Source organism: Rhinatrema bivittatum, chromosome 2 (genome assembly GCF_901001135.1).
Source record: "Rhinatrema bivittatum chromosome 2, aRhiBiv1.1, whole genome shotgun sequence".
NCBI classification, from domain to species: Eukaryota; Metazoa; Chordata; class Amphibia; order Gymnophiona; family Rhinatrematidae; genus Rhinatrema; species Rhinatrema bivittatum.
Window position 1 is genome coordinate 140,530,979 of NC_042616.1, and position 18,671 is coordinate 140,549,649.

At 40.8% G+C, this 18,671-nt stretch overlaps 1 protein-coding gene across 4 annotated transcripts in view; it reads left to right on the forward strand.

Annotated features, from left to right (window-relative positions):
* ARHGAP21 (Rho GTPase activating protein 21) overlaps window positions 1–18,671 on the forward strand; it is a 450,388-nt gene that overhangs the window by 326,212 nt on the left and 105,505 nt on the right. For 3 of the 4 annotated variants that reach the window (XM_029588677.1, XM_029588676.1, XM_029588678.1), the window contains 2 exons: window positions 246–275; window positions 1,676–3,602. In XM_029588677.1, the coding sequence (XP_029444537.1) occupies window positions 246–275; window positions 1,676–3,602 (1,957 nt within the window). The remainder of the gene's footprint in view (window positions 1–245; window positions 276–1,675; window positions 3,603–18,671) is intronic. The other variant, XM_029588679.1, reaches the window with a different exon arrangement.

An 18,671-nucleotide genomic window follows, 5' to 3' on the forward strand; every position in this document is an offset into this window, starting at 1 on the left:
TAGAATAAGTGCAGTAAGCACACAGAAGGGTGAGATGCCATGCTCACAAGGCTGCTGAAGTTATTTGCTTTTATGCTCCACTGCCTTTTTTTTTTTTTTAACCGATTTTGGTACCTTCCAGAAAAAAAAAAAAAAATCAGTGAAGCTGTATTTTTAGCCTGCTGTATCCAGCATCAATATGACAACATAATTCTGTCTTTACATCAGTAAGCAGGCTTTTACTATGCTTTTCTGCTTTCTGCCAGCTGCAGTTTCCGAGGGATGTCACAGCACTGGTAAGAAATGCACAGTAGCCATTTCGCTGATATGTGGTGCTTTTATTTTCCCCCTTCTTCCCCCCCCCCCCCCTTTCTATCGAAGGAATGTTTTTTTGTTTTTTTTTTTAATGTATTTGTAAGCATCCAGGCTGTTGACTGCAAGTTCTGTAAAATGAGCTAATGTGCTGATTATTTTGACTCTGTCCTTTAGTGCTCTAACCCTGTTGATTTTGTAATGTATTGCCTGTATTGCCAATTTTTTGATTTCTTTCTTTTTTTTTTTTAATATATTCTTCCCTGAACTAACGCTGCACATTTAACGTACTGCGGTAATGAGCCTCGCCCTCCCTCCGATTCGTACTTTGCTCTCAGTCTTCTGTTTACGGCTGCACTTGAACGTTTATAACCTGTCTAATGCGAAGACAGGGCAAGCATTGATCCTCTGCATAAAGCATGTTGTGATTTGAGCAGGAAATGCTGTAATATGAAACCACACCTGAGTTGTATAAAACACCCTGGGAAGGCATTTTCATTTTGTCCTGCATTGGCAAGCTTTCCGTCAGCAAGCACACTCAGCTGTTGCTTTAATCGCATTTTTAATAGGACGCGTTCAGTGCTCACATTTTTTTTTAGATTAATAGGGAATTGTGAACAGATTTTACTCGTCATTTCTATTCTGTTTGTACCGTGCCTGTTTCACGATGATTGCTGAAGTATCTCTCGATACACAAGGGAGATGGATGAAACGTGCGAAATTTAGTTTAACCCTTTTCCTTAGGAGTCAGGCTCTTAAGCGAAAGGTAAGCTCCAGGTCATGAAACATTTGATTCTGAGTTTTTAATAACCGACTGCTTATTCTTCACTTAAAGCAATCTTTTGGTGAGCACTGTGTGTGTATTTGGACAGTTTCATAAAATGTCACATTATGCAGAGCATACATTTGCGTATTATAGGTTCTGCAAAATTATTGAAAATAGTGGTTTCTCAACATTTGATATGTGACCTGATGCCTCAACAATCAGACTGTGTATTTTATTAGGTACAGTATATAAACTGTCTTTTTATGTCATTTTGTAGTATGAAACTGGAGATCTGGTGTTAGCAGTTAACCCATATGCTGCTGGCAGTGACTATTTTCTTGAGCAATTCTGATTTCCAGTGCCAGCGGATAGAGAGAAAAGCAGCATGTTGAGGAGTATGACAAAGAGATATGCTATTTCCAGGTTTCTGCACACAAGTACTGTTAAATTTGTCACTTTATTCCACCTACGCAGAAAATTTGATATATTTCCTAGGCTTCTCCTTCAATATAATAGTGTTAGCTTTCCATATACGGAGTTAATGAATGCAGAGATTACAACTAGAAAGCTGGGGAATTTTTGCCCACTACCTAATGTTTTCTTTTCAATCTTTCACAGGCATATTCCAAGGATGCTTACCTGAAAGGCAATGAAGCCTATAGTGGCAATGCTCATGATATACCTGAACCACCTCCTATATGTTATCCACGAATACAAGCCACAGCTTCAGCTATGGCCCAGCCTGTTGAAATTCCACCTCCAGACTCTTCCCTGGGTAAACAGCATGACAGTAGGCCTGTTCGAACAGTGACACAACCAGACAGGAACTACAGAATGGAAATACAAGTGCCTCCGTCACCAACAGATATTGTTAAATCAAATACAGCTGTGTGTATGTGTAATGAAAATGTAAGAACTGTTATTGTGCCTTCTGAGAAGGTTGTAGATCTTTCATCGAGTAGAATCAGCCGTGCAGGTCCATCACACAGAACTGAAGAAGTTAGGTATGGCTTATCAGATCCAAATACTTTGAAAGCAAAAACGAGAACAGCATCACCACCTTCTTCTGTACCCACAGTCACCTTAATTCAAACAACTCCAACTGCAAGACCAGTAGACACTATGACAACCAAACCTGTCCATTATGGAGGACATTTGGAAGGAAATTTGAACACTATAACACCTGCTCAAATTCCAGATTCTTCCTTAGCTAATAATCATTACTATTCACCAAGTTCACACCAACATATAGACTGGAAAAACTACAAAACCTATAAAGAGTACATTGATAACAGACGTATGCACATGTATGGCTGTCGAACAATACAAGAAAGACTAGATAGCTTAAGAGCGGCGTCTCAAAAACAGGATTATAACCAAGTCAGTCGTGCTGCTTTACAAATACGGCGGCGAAGCACCTCACATGACAGAGCTCCACAGCCTATTCAGATCAGACAACGGAGTGCTTCCCAGGAAAGGCTTGAGGATCCTATATTAAAAAAATGGCCAAGAAGTGCTTCACAAGATGCATTAACAACCCCAGCAGTTGGGTCTAGAAATCATAGGACAGGCTCTTGGGATTATCTTGGAAGGCAAGGTGAGATGTTAGAGAACATTATTGCTAATATTTCTGATGCTGATGGAAACAAAGGAGATACTTACAAGTGGACTGGATTTAGTGAACAGGATGATCGGCGAGGCATTCATGAGAGGTATAGGCAGCATTCTTTTCATATGTCTCTTCGATCCCCAAATTTTTCTGTGACACCAAGTGGTTATGGGTCAGATGGTAGAAGAGTAGACCCTAGAGTATTGGCCTCTGAACCTCCCTTCCAAAAAGCTACCCCCGATTTAAAAACCTTGCAATCTACTAGGAATTTTCAAACTGCTTGTGGAGTTATACAACAAAGATCCATTTTACAAGAAAGGCCATCTCATTTTATTGGCTCTACAAGTAGCTCTTTGAAAAGTCTTGCACCTTGTGCAACAAAACCATTTGTTTCCCTCAGACAGAGTCTGGATGATAATGCCATCAAAGACCAAAGAACAGTAAGTCGATTGCACCATAGTAATCAATTCAAACAACAACCAAGAACACGAGCAGAAAGTGCTCCCGACCACCAGACAGAAAATAGCACAAACAACGTATCTCCCAGCTCTTGTTCACCTCCAGCTTCTGCCAAACATGTCCAACAAACTAGCAAGAGTTCATCTACCTCCGATAATCTAGATGTGTCAATTAAGCAAAAGATTAGAGATTTTGAAAAGATAAATGCACAAGAGCCTGAAATGGAACAACTAGATGTTATAGATTTAAAGGATTCGGTCATTTTGAGGGAAAAACCTCCATCTGGTCGCCAAACACCACAGCCATTGAGGCACCAATCTTATATTATGGCAGTAAATGAGCAAGAAACTGTATCAGACACTACCTGTTGGTTACCCAATGATGCACGTAGAGAGATGAACATTAGGCGAATTGAACAGAGGAAAGCTTCAGGCTCCAGCCCAACTGGGGATTCCTTGGCATCTATTCCTTTTATAGGTAAGCAAATTTGGATGTCTTAATTTACATTCAGGTTTTTTATTTTTGTTTAAATATATTTACCATGCATGTAGATTTCCCCAGGAGACATAATAATGGAGGTCAAGCAGGATGCTAAGTGCTGTTGTAACAGTTGAAAGAAGTACATTTTTAGCATTTTCCAAGCATCTGCTGTTTATTTCGCCTCATGGTCTATGATGAAATTGAATCACATTGAAATACTTGTGATTATTCTTATAACTTTGAAGTGCTGAAAAGCAGAATATAAAAAATAACAATAATACTGGCTGCTAGATGCCCCCCACCGGTCAGCAAAGGCCCCACTTGGATCCGCTCTAGCCTCCACTTTGAAGGCTGCTTGATACAACAGGGCCAGCCTATAAAACCCTCCCTCACAGGTTACTTCCCGCCTCAGCATGGAGTCTTCTCTGCACTTGGCCCCTTGTCCTTGTATTCCTTGCCTAATGTCTCTGTTCTGGAATTCCTTGTTCTTGTATACCTTGCCTGGTTCTTTGTTCTGTTTAGGCCTCCCAATGGTCTTTCTTGCCTGCAAGTTCCTAGCATAGCTCCTGTCTTATCTTAGGTCTCCCAGTGGGCCCCTTTGTGCTACCTGTTCTGTGCCTTGTCTGGTTCCTTGTTTGGTCTCTTCACCTACTCTGCCTTGTTCTTATTTGTCCATACCTGTTGTGTCGGTGCTTACCCCATTTGTGTTCAGTGTGACCAGGGCACCTTCCCATCCTATGCTTCTCGCTGCTTGCCGGTTCTTGTCCTGCTTGCTCCTTACCCCTGCAGAAGACTTCATGCCTGACCTGCTTGCTCCTAACTCCCGCATACCTCTGTCTAGAGAAGGGGTGCTCAAACTGATCCTATGAGCCCCGCTCCCAGCCAGTCGGGGTTCAGGCTATCCCTAATGAATATGCATGAGAAATATTTGCATACACAGGTGGTAGTGCACGCAAATACATCTCATGCATATTCATTAGGGACATTCTGAAAACCCGACCGGCTTGGGGGGCCCATAGGATCAGTTTGAGCACCCCTGGCCTAGAAGGTACCTTCAAATCAGCCAGCATGGCCATAACCATGCTCTTTATGCTGCTCGGGAGGACTTTCCAATCTAATTATGCTGTGAAATTCTACAAGTTGACTTAATGTTCTGAGTCCTGATCTGCTGTAATAGAGCATCTTTTTTTAATTTGTTTTAGCAGTATTGTGGTTCTGAACCTTGATCTCACAGTATTTATTATGGGAATAGATGTATTTTGTATCCAACATGACTATTGTTTTATGTACCTGAAAAGCCCTAATACACTTATTCAGGACATCTTGGGGACATCCTGATCACCACTGTATATCTTTTGAAGTCTCTGCATAAGAGTTGAAAGGCAACCTCTGTTTCTGCAAAAAAATGTTTAATGATATTCCAAAAGAAAAATGCATAGAATAATTTTGCATGCAGTTCGTCTGAGAAAATTTACCTATACTTGAGATCAGGGTTTCTCAACCAAGTCCTCAGTACACACTCATCCAGCCTGGTTTTCAGAATATCCAAAATAAATATGCATGAAACAGATTTGCATGTGCTGTCTACTTTGTATGCAAATCTATCTCATGCATGTTCATTGTGGATATCCTGAAAGTTTGACTGGCTTGGGTGTGTCCCAAGGACTGGGTTAAGAACCACTGCTAAAGATCGCAGAAATCCTGATGAGTTCTGAACACTGGATTACCAGATTTGCCTGTCTGTTTCAACTTTTATTTTCATGCTCTGGAATCATGTTCCTACTTTAGCGCTTTTTTCTACCGTAGGATAGCACTGGCAAGTGCTTTGCTTGCAGGTCTTCATATACCTTTCCCAGCTTTATCTGTAGATATGTGATGATAACTTGAATTATTAGCAGAACAGTTACCGGTTAGTCATAATACCCAATAGTATTGAGTAGTAAGTAATGTGAAGAGCTGAAAGGAAGAGCGAAGTCACACACACATTCTGTACAGCATTGTAAATCTGTTTTCTAGAATTATTTATAGCCCTGGTGTGTTTAGATTTTTTGCCTTGTTGGCAAAAAAAAAAAATCCTTCTTGTGCTGGACTAACAAATATTCCTCCATGTCCTTGTGCAAAGCCTTTCTTTTTGTACCAGTATTTCAAGTATACATGTTTGGCAAATGTTGCATATTTTCAGTTCATGATCTTGTTAGGAGTAATCTATTATGAAGGCTTAAACGGCTGTAGCAATTAGATTTTCTGGCTGAAACATCCAAATTTCTTATATAAAGTACTGTTAAAGATGATGCACCTGTTGGAAGGTGTACTGTACTTGGAAACATATGCATGAACGTATATTCGTATTTGTCAGTCAGCTTGAGTGAGTAATTGAAAATAGCATCTCAAGCACTGTAGATAGCATTGTGCAATAGACATACAATAACACATTCTGATAAAGGATTGCATAAAATGGGTTGGGCTTAATTGAAACAAACCAAAAATGGCCAAGACCTAACTTGCTGAAGAATGAAATCAAAGGTTGAAAGCTTTAAACTGTGAGTTCTATTTTGTTTTTGTGACGTATTTGCATTTAGAGAAATGTAATGTGTTCATATATTACCTTTTGCATAATGTTATGCAGTATACTTTTTAAGCTTGCATTGACTTTGCCTTTGTTTGACTCTCTAGTCATTTGCATACTACTAAATGTGATAACTTGATAAAAGGCCTACACATCATCCACAAGTGTGGATGGACAAACTGCCAGAACTAGAATGACTAACAAGGGTGCTAGACCCAGATATCGGGCACAGTAAGGTTTAAGTCCACAAGCAGGTAGAAATGCCACCTTCCCCCTGATGAAAGTTAATAAGATACCAAGACTAGATGTAATTTATCTACTGTGAAGTGAGTAGCTTAGTGGTCTATGAACTGGGGAAACAAGGATTCAAATCCCGCTGCTGCTCCTTGTGACTTTGGGCAAGTCTCTTTACCCTCCTTTGCCTCAGGTACAAACTTAGGGGGTCATTTATCAAAGAGCTATATGGCATTTTCGCATGCAAAAAGCACCATAACGCATGGTGCGATGCAAATTAGGAAAAGGGGAAGAGTTTGGGGCAGGATTTCTGGCCAAGTGGGCCTTATAGCTAGTCTCTCTCTCTTCCCCCCCCCCCCCCCCCCCCCACGTTAAAGCCATGCGATATGGCTTTATCGCAGTTTGTGATGTTTTCACAAATAGTGTTTTCAGTATTTTAAGCTGCTCGGGGGGGGGGGAGAGACAAGCTATAAGGTCCTCATACTAGGTAGGTATTTATACCTCTATAGGAGGCCCACCTAGTTACTCGAGGTGAGGTTTAGGTAGGAGTGTAGGGGTTAGGGGCCACTTTGACATTCAGAGTGAGACATACGAACAGAACAGTACTCTCTTGTGAAGATTTGATGACCTTTGGAGTGAGGAAACTCACCCAAAGATGAGATTTGTGCAATGTTCTCTCAATACCTAAACCTCACCTCGAGTAACTAGGTGGGCCTCCCATAGAGATATAAATACCTACCTAGTATGAGGGCCTTATAGCTTGTCTCTCTCTCGCTCTCTCCCCCCCCCCCCCCCCCAGTAGTTGTAGGTAGGAATTGCAACAATTGTGGTACTTACCGCAAAGTGCAAAAAAGTTATTGCAGTCTGCGGTAATACCTATGCGAAGTGCTAAGATAGCGCACTTTGTGATAAACAGCCTATTAACATAAAACACACCCCTTTGCATGTGATATTTAGTGCACTTTGATAAATCCAGGCCTTAGATTGTAAGCCCTTTGGGGATAGGGAAATACCTAAGTACCTGCTTTGAAGTTTCAAAAAGCAGAATAAAATCAATTAAATATTTAATACTATGGGACATGAGTAAATTTGTTTTATAACTCCTGTGCTTAATATTGCATAAATCAATCAAGATGGGGGGGGGGGGGCAGGTGCCTCAGAAGTGGCAAAGGGCATATGTAGTCTCCAGATTAAAAAATGGATCTAAATTGGAACCAAGCATTTGGAGGCAAACTGGGCAAAGGCCAGTTCCAGGGCAAATACTGTGTAGAAAGAGTACCAGTTTGACGTGGTAGAATAAAAAAAGAAAAGGTATTGAACTTTTTTTTTTTTTTTTTTGAAGTGTTGCCTTTTTATTGGACTAACTTAATACATGTATTAAATAATGATGGCAAATGCTTTGCTTGCAGGCTATCATGTACCTCTCCCAACTTGACTAGCATGAGATTTATTGACTTAACAAGAAATGTATTGTTAGTCCAATAAATGGGGATCACTTCATAGAGAGGGGATTTTTTTTTTTTAATTTTTATTTCTGCACATTCAAGTGGAGCAATATAGTAACTAGGGAAAGTGCAGGAAACCGTAAGGAGGGTTGCACTCGTCGAGGTTACGGGAATGATTAGCAGAATTAGTATGGGTTCAGTGAGAAGTAGGTCTTACCAAAACCCTTATTGTTTATTGAGAAGAAGGATGGGGCCATTTGCTTGTTTTTGAAACAGCAGACTTAATATGGGAACTGTGATTGTTCTAGTTTATTTAGATTAGGCTAATACTTTTGATATAGTATCCCTTGAAGGACTGATGTTCAAATTACAGATGGTGGAGTTTAGCATTGCAAATTGTGACTAGACAAACTGGCTGAAGGGCCAGGGCGTCCAAATTAATGGTACGTGTTCCAAATGGGATAAAGTGATAAATGGGGGTCCCACAGGGCCGGCCCTCAGGGCATGATTTTATATTTTTATCATCTTGAGAACATGAGAAATTGCCATACTGGGTTAGACTGAAGATCCATCAAGCCCAGCATCCTGTTTCCAAGTACTTGGCAATTACCCAAACACTAAGAAGATCCCATGCTACTGATGCAATTAATAGCAGTGGCTGTTCCCTAAGCCAGCTCGATTAATAGTTTATGGACTTCTCCTCCAGGAACATATTCAAACCTTTTGTAAACCCAGCTACGCTAACTGCCCTAGTCACATCCTCTGGCAACAAATTCCAGAGCTTAATTGTGCATTGAGTGAAAAACGTTTTTCTGATTTGTTTTAAATACTAACTTCATAGATTGCCTCCTAGTCCTTCTGAAAGAGACAATAACTGATTCACATTTACCTGTTCTAGTCCTCTCATAATTTTATAGACCTCTATCATATTCCTCCCCACCCCAGCAGTCTCTTCTCCAAGCTGAACAGCCCTAACCTCTTAAGCTTTTCCTCATAGGGGAGTTGTTCCATCCCCTTTATCATTTTGGTCTCCCTTCTCCAGTGCAACTATATTTTTCTGAGACGTGGCAAAAAGAATTGCATACAGTATTCAAATTGCAGTCTCACCAGGGAGCAATACATGGATCTTAAATGGAATCAGCCATAAACTGCCATGGTTCTAGCTTGCAGGTGACACCAGCTGTGTTATATGGGAAATACTCTTTCTAACATTGATTTTTACAGGGCAATGTAAAGGGGATGAAAAGTGGTAGATGAGATTTAATGTGGACATATACAAGGTAAATGTCCTGGCATCAAGAATAGGCAGGTGCATTATATTTTCAGCAGGATATTTATACTTATTGATAACTTAGACACAATTGATGCTGCTTGGTTTTCCCAATTGCTAACAAATAAAGCTGTAAGCATATTGGAATACATTTAAACTAGAGTGGAAGCAAATGATGTGGATGATATTCTCTAAGGCAGTGGTTCTCGATCTTTTTTCGGCCGGGACACACCTGACAGATGGTTCTCACATGTGTGACACACTTGAACATGTAATCGTCACAGGGCTAAATGTAAATTTACATTCTGCATCCTCAGGAATCCCCTCGACCCCCAACAACGGGTGCAAAGCAGAACTAGGGTATTACCTGTACAGCTCACAATATAAAAAAAGATATTCTGGTTCTGATGACATCTCAGTAAAAGCAAAACAAACTCCCTTTACTGGCAGGCACAATACCCCTCCTTATGAAAAGACAGTAATTTACCACTAATGCATGTCCTATTGAGAAGTCGCAACAAATAAGATTGATACAAATGCCTACATAACTAGTAAAATACCTCCTCTCGGTCACACACCCAGAACTGACCTTCACCAAGAACAGAAAGACCACAAATTATAAATATGGAGACAAACTGGAATGGAAAACCAAAACAGCCATTCTGCATGCAGTGCGAACCTGGAGAAATGGAAAGAGAAATATAGCACCTAACAGACTGTCAGGATTTGCAATAATGCACACAAACTAACCCGCACAAAGTTACACCTGTATTATGGAACATACTCAAACAGTATGAAAAGGCAACATTACAAATATTTAACCAGGCCCTAAACACCCCCAATACACCTCCTATTAGGAAAACAGAACAAGCCAAGCTGCTATAGATCCCCACACAGAAATAATTGTGAAAATATACTAATAAGCAGAATAAATATTTCACAATAACTATGAACAGAATATTATCCAACAAATAAAAACTCATAAAAAACATTAAAAATTGTCCAAATATCAATAAAATATTTCAAAACAGCAGACATATCACATAATACCCAATAAGTAAAATGGCAGTCAATCAAGAAAAATAAACTTAAAAAGCCACCTTTACTTACCCTCTCCAGCAACTCTCCTACTCCTTTCCCTTGCAGGCCAATAGCACTCACCAGAAGCAGCAGTGGCTGCTGAAGCTCTGTCCTCACAGTCCTCTTCCTTAGGGCCCACAACCAGTCACTCATAGACAGTCTGTCTCACACAGAGCAGTAACCTCCCTAACCAGTCTCTCTTCCTCACACACACACACATCAGTCATCTCCCTGACCAGTCTGTGTCACACACACACACCAGTCACCTCTCTAACCAGTCTGTCTCTCTCTCACAGAAACACATCACTTCAACCAGTTCCTCTCAATCACACACATGCTCTCTCACTTACATACAAGCTCTCAATCACACACAAATGCTCTTGCTCCCATTCTACCACAACCCACAAAGCTGCCGCTCTTGCTCCCATTCTACCACACACACACACACACACAAGCTGCCACTCAGGCACCCATTCTACCACACACACACACAAGCTGCCACTCAGGCACCCATTCTACCACACACACACACAAAGCTGCCACTCAGGCACCCATTATACCACACACACACACACACACACACACACACAGCTGCCACTCACACACCTATTCTACCACACACACACACATAAGCTCTCACTCAGGCACCCATTCTACCACAGGCACACAAAGCTGCTGTTCACACACACACAAGCTCATGTGGAACCTCTTATTGCTTGGCCCAATAAGCTTGGCCTCTGCTCTTCAGCCACCGCTAGCCTAGCCTCTGGCGGCATGCAGCATCTCTCCGTTCTTGGGCCCCGCCAGCCTGGCCTCCAGTGGCGGCATGCAGCTTCTCTTCGCTCTTCGTCCTGCCGGCCTGGCCTCTGGTGGTGACAGTCCCCTACCAACTGCTTCGGCCAGTCCGCCCCTGGGGAAAAGGGAAGCACAAGTTGGGGCAGTGGGCCACCAGGAACCGTGACACACTGGTGTGTCATGACACATCAGTTGAGAATCGCTGCTGTAAGGGCTCACTTCCAGAGGTTTGGGCCTTCAGTAGTTAAATAGTGGCAGAATATCAGGATTTTCCACTCATCTGCTTCATAAAAAGAAATAATTTTCCTGCAATGAGGTGTGTTTTGAAACATTATAAAAGTTATTCAGAGGGGCCCAGAAAATGTATTTAGAGCACGCAGAAGACAGAGAAGAGCTATGCGTTTCATTTTCTGGCTCTCTACCAAATAACTAGTCTTCCACCTCGATAAATGGCTTTTCTTTGGCTCCCTGATGCCTATACACCAAATACATTTTTTCCTGCTGAAGTAGAAGTAAGTTTAGGCAGTTTCTCTTGCACCTGTGCAGTTCCCATTATATTATATGCAAGGAAAAATGTGATTTTTATTTTCATTTGCCTGTACTATCCTCTTTCCTGTTACTCTATCCTATTCCTTTGGAAGCAAAGCAGAAAAAAGCAGTATAGCTGAGTTTGTTTTCTTGCTACATTTAAAGAGAGTACTGAGATTGCCACAACAATTGTCTTAAATTAAAGTTTAATAACATTTGATTTGCTGCATAAGAACAAAAGCATCCAAGTGGTTTACAACAAAAATCATGAAATAAAACAAAAAACTCAATTAAAACTAACATAATTAACCCTGCCTTTTACCCCACCTTCCGCAGCCACCCTCCTTTCTTCTATCCACCAATCATAAATCCATCCTAAACCCATGCAACCCAATTAATCAAATCAATTCTACTTGAGCAAAATAAAAATGAATTCACATTTCCATCTGTTAAAAATCATAAAATTAAGTGTAGCACCCAAGATTAAAAAACGTGATTGAAAAGTTAAGTCTTGACAAGCTTCCTAAACTTCTCATAATTTAGATGCCAAACGAATATCCACAGGAAGATTGTTCCATAAAAGGAAGGGGCCTGATATGAGAAAAGGATGCAGCGAGTCCTGTCCAACCTAATTTCAGAAGGTGAAGGAAGCCTCAATTGCTGTTTTGACAATCGAAGAACACGTGAAAGTCTGTAGGGGACTAGCAGCATGGCTGAATACTGTGGAAGGCCTCTATGAAGTGCTTGAAAAGTCAAACACAGAATATTAAATTTAATTAGGGCTGCTGCTGGTAGCCAGAGAAATTCTTCAGTAAAGCTGACCTGTGCCCGAATCTTGATAAACCAAAGACCACCCTGCCCTCAGTGTTTTGTAGCAATTGTAGGTGCTTCAGAATATCCCCTTACTACCTATATAAAGTGTTGCTATAGTCTAAATGAGAGAATACAAATACTTTGATTAATGTCAGAAAGTATTTTGAAGAGCAACTTTGATAGTCCCTAACTACGTGATGAACATACCAATAGACTCAACAACACGTTCCCTTTCCTCCCTCCTCACCCAAAGCATATGTTATTGTTTGGGGTTTGTAGTTAAGAGGGGATGGTGAGATGGAATTCTTTGGTTTATTTTGGGAGACAGAATGTTTGTTTGTTTGTTTGTTACCCAGGCTGGCCTGTTCACCAGTGAGCATGGTGGATGTGTTTTTTCTATATATTAGGGATGTTTGTATTTGATCCATACTGCCTGCCTTTGCTTATTGTATGGTCACAGAGTGTAAGGTAAAATGTAATGTATAAAAAGCATTCATACATCTTCCTCTCATTTGTTCTCATATACCTATGCTGCTCTTACCTATACTGTGCAAAGGCACTCACATTTTAGCACTCAGACCCATCATTCAAACGGGCATATCATTAAACCTATTCATTAACAAACACAAGGTGCTGAATTTATGAAAAATAACTTTTTAAGAACATAAGAACATGCCATACTGGGTCAGACCAAGGGTCCATCAAGCCCAGCATCCTGTTTCCAACAGTGGCCAATCCAGGCCATAAGAACCTGGCAAGTACCCAAAAACTAAGTCTATTCCATGTTACCATTGCTAATGGCAGTGGCTATTCTCTAAGTGAACTTAATAGCAGGTAATGGACTTCTCCTCCAAGAACTTATCCAATCCTTTTTTAAACACAGCTATACTAACTGCACTAACCACATCCTCTGGCAACAAATTCCAGAGTTTAATTGTGCATTGAGTAAAAAAGAACTTTCTCCGATTAGTTTTAAATGTGCCCCATGCTAACTTCATGGAGTGCCCCCTAGTCTTTCTACTATCCGAAAGAGTAAATAACCGATTCACATCTACCCGTTCTAGACCTCTCATGATTTTAAACACATCTATCATATCCCCCCTCAGTCATCTCTTCTCCAAGCTGAAAAGTCCTAACCTCTTTAGTCTTTCCTTATAGGGGAGTTGTTCCATTCCCCTTATCATTTTGGTAGCCCTTCTCTGTACCTTCTCCATCGCAATTATATCTTTTTTGAGATGCGGCGACCAGAATTGTACACAGTATTCAAGGTGCGGTCTCACCATGGAGCGATACAGAGGCATTATGACATTTTCCGTTTTATTCACCATTCCCTTTCCAATAATTCCCAACATTCTGTTTGCTTTTTTGACTGCGCAGCACACTGTACCGATGATTTCAATGTGTTATCCACTATGACGCCTAGATCTCTTTCTTGGGTTGTAGCACCTAATATGGAACCCAACATTGTGTAATTATAGCATGGGTTATTTTTCCCTATATGCATCACCTTGCACTTATCCACATTAAATTTCATCTGCCATTTGGATGCCCAATTTTCCAATCTCACAAGGTCTTCCTGCAATTTATCACAATCTGCTTGTGATTTAACTACTCTGAACAATTTTGTGTCATCTGCAATTTTGATTATCTCACTCGTCGTCTTTCTTTCCAGATCATTTATAAATATATTGAAAAGTAAGGGTCCCAATACAGATCCCTGAGGCACTCCACTGTCCACTCCCTTCCACTGAGAAAATTGCCCATTTAATCCTACTCTCTGTTTCCTGTCTTTTAGCCAGTTTGCAATCCACGAAAGGACATCGCCACCTATCCCATGACTTTTTACTTTTCCTAGAAGCCTCTCATGAGGAATTTTGTCAAACGCCTTCTGAAAATCCAAGTATACTATATCTACCGGTTCACCTTTATCCACATGTTTATTAACTCCTTCAAAAAAGTGAAGCAGATTTGTGAGGCAAGACTTGCCCTGGGTAAAGCCATGCTGACTTTGTTCCATTAAACCATGTCTTTCTATGTGTTCTGTGATTTTGATGTTTAGAACACTTTCCACTATTTTTCCTGGCACTGAAGTCAGGCTAACCAGTCTGTAGTTTCCCGGATCGCCCCTGGAGCCCTTCTTAAATATTGGGGTTACATTTGCTATCCTCCAGTCTTCAGATACAATGGATGAATTTAATGATAAGTTACAAATTTTTACCTGGACCGGATGGTATACACCCCAGAGTTCCTTCAGAACTCTGGGGTGTATACCATCCGGTCCAGGTGATTTACTACTCTTCAGTTTGTCAATCAGGCCTACCACATCTTCTAGGTTCACCGTGATTTGATTCCGTCCATCTGAATCATTACCCATGAAAACCTTCTCCATTACGGATACCTCCCCAACATCCTCTTCAGTAAACACCGAAGCAAAGAAATCATTTAATCTTTCCGCGATGGCCTTATCTTCTCTAAGTGCCCCTTTAACCCTTCAATCATCTAACGGACCAACTGACTCCCTCACAGGCTTTCTGCTTCGGATATATTTAAAAAAGGTTTTACTGTGAGTTTTTGCCTCTACAGCCAACTTCTTTTCAAATTCTCTCTTAGCCTGTCTTATCAATGTCTTACATTTAACTTGCCAATGTTTATGCTTTATCCTATTTTCTTCTTTTGGATCCTTCTTCCAATTTTTGAATGAAGATCTTTTGGCTAAAATAGTTTCTTTCACCTCCCCTTTTAACCATGCCGGTAATTGTTTTGCCTTCTTTCTACCTTTCTTAATGTGTGGAATACATCTGGACTGTGCTTCTAGGATGGTATTTTTTTAACAATGACCACGCCTCTTGGACATTTTTTACTTTTGTAGCTGCTCCTTTCAGTTTTTTTCTAACAATTTTTCTCATTTTATCAAAGTTTCCCTTTTGAAATTTTAGCACGAGAGCCTTGGATCTGATATGTAGAAGGGACTGAGACCATGCTAGCAATGCGGGGATTGAGGATTGCATGATATGTATAAAGGAAAGGTTTAGAGTTAAGGTCCTGTGAATGCTCAGGAAGGCCAAGGAAATAGAAAAAAAATGAATGAATTCTTTGCCTTGTCTTTATTGAGGAGGCTATTGGGAGCATACTCTCACCTGAAAAATTTTTTAATGGTGGAAATTCTGAGCAGCTAAAACAAATATCTGTGACAGTGAAAGATTTAATAGATCAGATTGACAAACTAAACAGTAACAAATCACTGGGACTGGATAGCATCCACCCCAGAGTTCTAAAAGAACCAAAACATGAGCTTGCTAACTTTACTAGTAATGTGTAACCTATCATTTATAACAACCATAAAAAGAGCTCCAAGGATGATCTGGGAAACTATTGACCTGCAAGCCTGACATTGGTACTGGGCAAAATTGTAGAAGCCATTCTTAAAAAAAATATCACTGGCCATATTGATAGACATGGCTGAATGGGAAAAAGTCAGTGGTTTTAGCAAATACAAATCTTGCCTTACCAATGTTTTAGAATTTTTTTTTGAAGGTGTAAGTAAACATGTATATAAAGGTGAGCCAGCTGATATAGTGTATTTGGATTTTCAGAAGGCATTTGACAAAGTCTCCCATGAGAGAGAACTCAAGTTACAAAGTCAAGTGAAAGGAGTCAATGGCCTATAATGGATTGGTAACTGGTTAAAAGACAGGAAATAGAGGATAGGACTAAATGTTCAGTTTTCTAAATGGAGTAAGGTCATTAGAGGGATACCACAGCATATTCATACATGATCTGGAAAAGGGAGCCATGAGTGAGGTGATCAGACTTGCAGAGGACACAAAGTTATTCAAAGTTGTTAAAATGGCAGAGGGAAAGTAGGAGGCTGGGCATCTGAATAGCAGATAAAATTTTATGTGGAAAAGTGCAAAGTGATGCACATAGGGGAAAAGCCCAACTATAGTTACATAGTGCTGGGTTCTGAACTGGGAGTCACCATCCAGGAAAAAGACCTGGGAAACCTTGTAGACAATAAGTTGAAATCCACAGCTCACTGTGTGGTGGTCAAAAAAGCAAATTGAATGTTAGGAATGATCCAAGCAATGGAGAATGAAACGGACATGATATTGCTTCTGTATCAAGCCGTTGTGCGACAGCACCTTTAAAGGTAGATTTTAAGAGTCTTGCGCGGGAGCACATGTGCATGCGTTTGCTGCGCGCGCACATGGACTCGCTGATTTTATAAAGTGTGCATGTTATAAACTCCGCTACCCATGCATGCACGATTTTATATCTACGCGAGCGTAAGCGAGGAGGAGGGGTTTAGTAGATGTGTGCAGCAAGAATTTAGGGCCCATTTCCCTCCCAGTTCGCCCCTGTAAAGGAGCGGACTTCCTAAACCCCCTACTTAACCTGCCTCCCTTTGACCTCCCTACTAGCCCCGACCCCTAAAACCCCGCTGACTGCCCTAAATATTTTTATTTTGCTCCTTACCTGCAGTCCATAGCAGCAGCAATTTACATGGTTGTTGGATCCTGGTGTGCGCTTATGCGCAACTCGGACTTAATGGCACTGGCCCGGCCCTTTTTGCGAAATTCTTTCCAATGCGCGTCCCAGGAGAATTGCATGGTTGCGGGCCTTTTAAAATCTACGCATCCCAGTCATATGCATATCTCCCGGGTTTGCCGTGCATATGGCTTTTAAAATTCGCCTTTAAGTACTGTGCACAGTTCTGATTTCCCCATGTCAAAAAAGACAGAAGAGATGCAGAGGGAGACAAATATAATAAAGGGAATGGAATGGCTGTCTTATGATGGCTAATATAGGTTAGGGCTTTTCACATGCTAGAGGTTGATAAAATTATGAGTGGGATGGAACTGGTAAATAAAGGAAGGTTATTTACTCTTTCAAAACAAATACTAAAACAAGGGAGCACACCACGAAAAAACTAACAAGTGGCAGATTTAAAACAAAAAGTAGATAGTACTTTTTCAATCTGTGCACAATTAAGCTGTGGAATCTGTTGCCAGGGGACATGGTCAAGATGACTAGCATAGTGGGGTTTTAAAAGAAATATGGACAACTTCCGTGAGGAAAAATCCATTAACACATTATTAGCCAGATAGACTAAAGAAATCTCTTGCTATCCCTGGGAGTTAGGTAACAGGAAATAGATCTGCTTTATGGGATCTGCCAGCTACCTGCAACCTGGATTGGCCAATGTTGGAGACAGGATACTGGGCTCGATGGACCTTGGTCTGATCCAGCATGACATTTATGTTCTTATGTTCACGGACAGAATAGCTATCAGGAATGGATGGAGGAAAAAGAATATGTTAACATTTAAAAAAAAAAAAAGAGAGAACAGCTTTTGAATTAGACCATGAAACATAGAAACATAGAAATGACGGCAGAAGAAGACCAAACAATCCATCCAGTCTGCCCAGCAAGCTTTCACTTTTTTTTTCTCCCCCATTCTTATCTGTTTCTCTTGTCCCTTATAAGTGACTTTTTGTTCTATTTCCCTTCCACCTCGCCATCCCTTCCACCCCCTCCATCGATGAAGTTAGCAGCGCTGGAGCTGCATCTAGGTGAAGTATCAGTGCTGGAGCTGCATCTAATTGAAGTATCTATCTAATTGTTTAGGGGTAGTATCCGCCATCATAGCAAGCTACTCCCACTCATGTTTATCCAGCCTGTGCAACTCAGTCCTTGTTTGTTGTTGTCCGAATATAAATCATCTTTACTTCATTCCCCCTGCCATTGAAGCAGAGATATTTTCATCATTCCCCCTGTCGTTGAAGCAGAGAACTATGCTGGATATCATTGAGAGTGAAGTATCTGGCTAATCTGGTTTGGGGTAGTAACTGCCGTATCAAGCAAGCTACTCCTCTGCTTTTTTGTGGTTGCAAATCCTTTTTTTTTGTATTTCCTCTTGCCGTTGAAGCATAGAGCAATGTTGGAGTTGCGGTAACCGTGTGTATATTTATTTAATTAGGAAATTAATCTCCAGGTAGTAGCCGTCATTTCCGCAAGCCGCCCCCATTACTCTTCACTTCATTCACATCCTCTATACTTCATGGATCCACAGTGTTTATCCCATGCTTATTTGAAATCCTTCACAGTTTTGGTCTTCAGCACTTCCTCTGGAAGGGCGTTCCAGGCATCCACCACCCTCTCCGTGAAGAAATACTTCCTGACATTGGTTCTGAGTCTTCCTCCCTGGAGTTTTAAATCGTGACCCCTGGTTCTGCTGATGTTTTTGCAACGGAAAAGGTTTGTCGTTGTCTTTGGATCATTAAAACCTTTCAAGTATCTGAAAGTCTGTATCATATCACCTCTGCTCCTCCTTT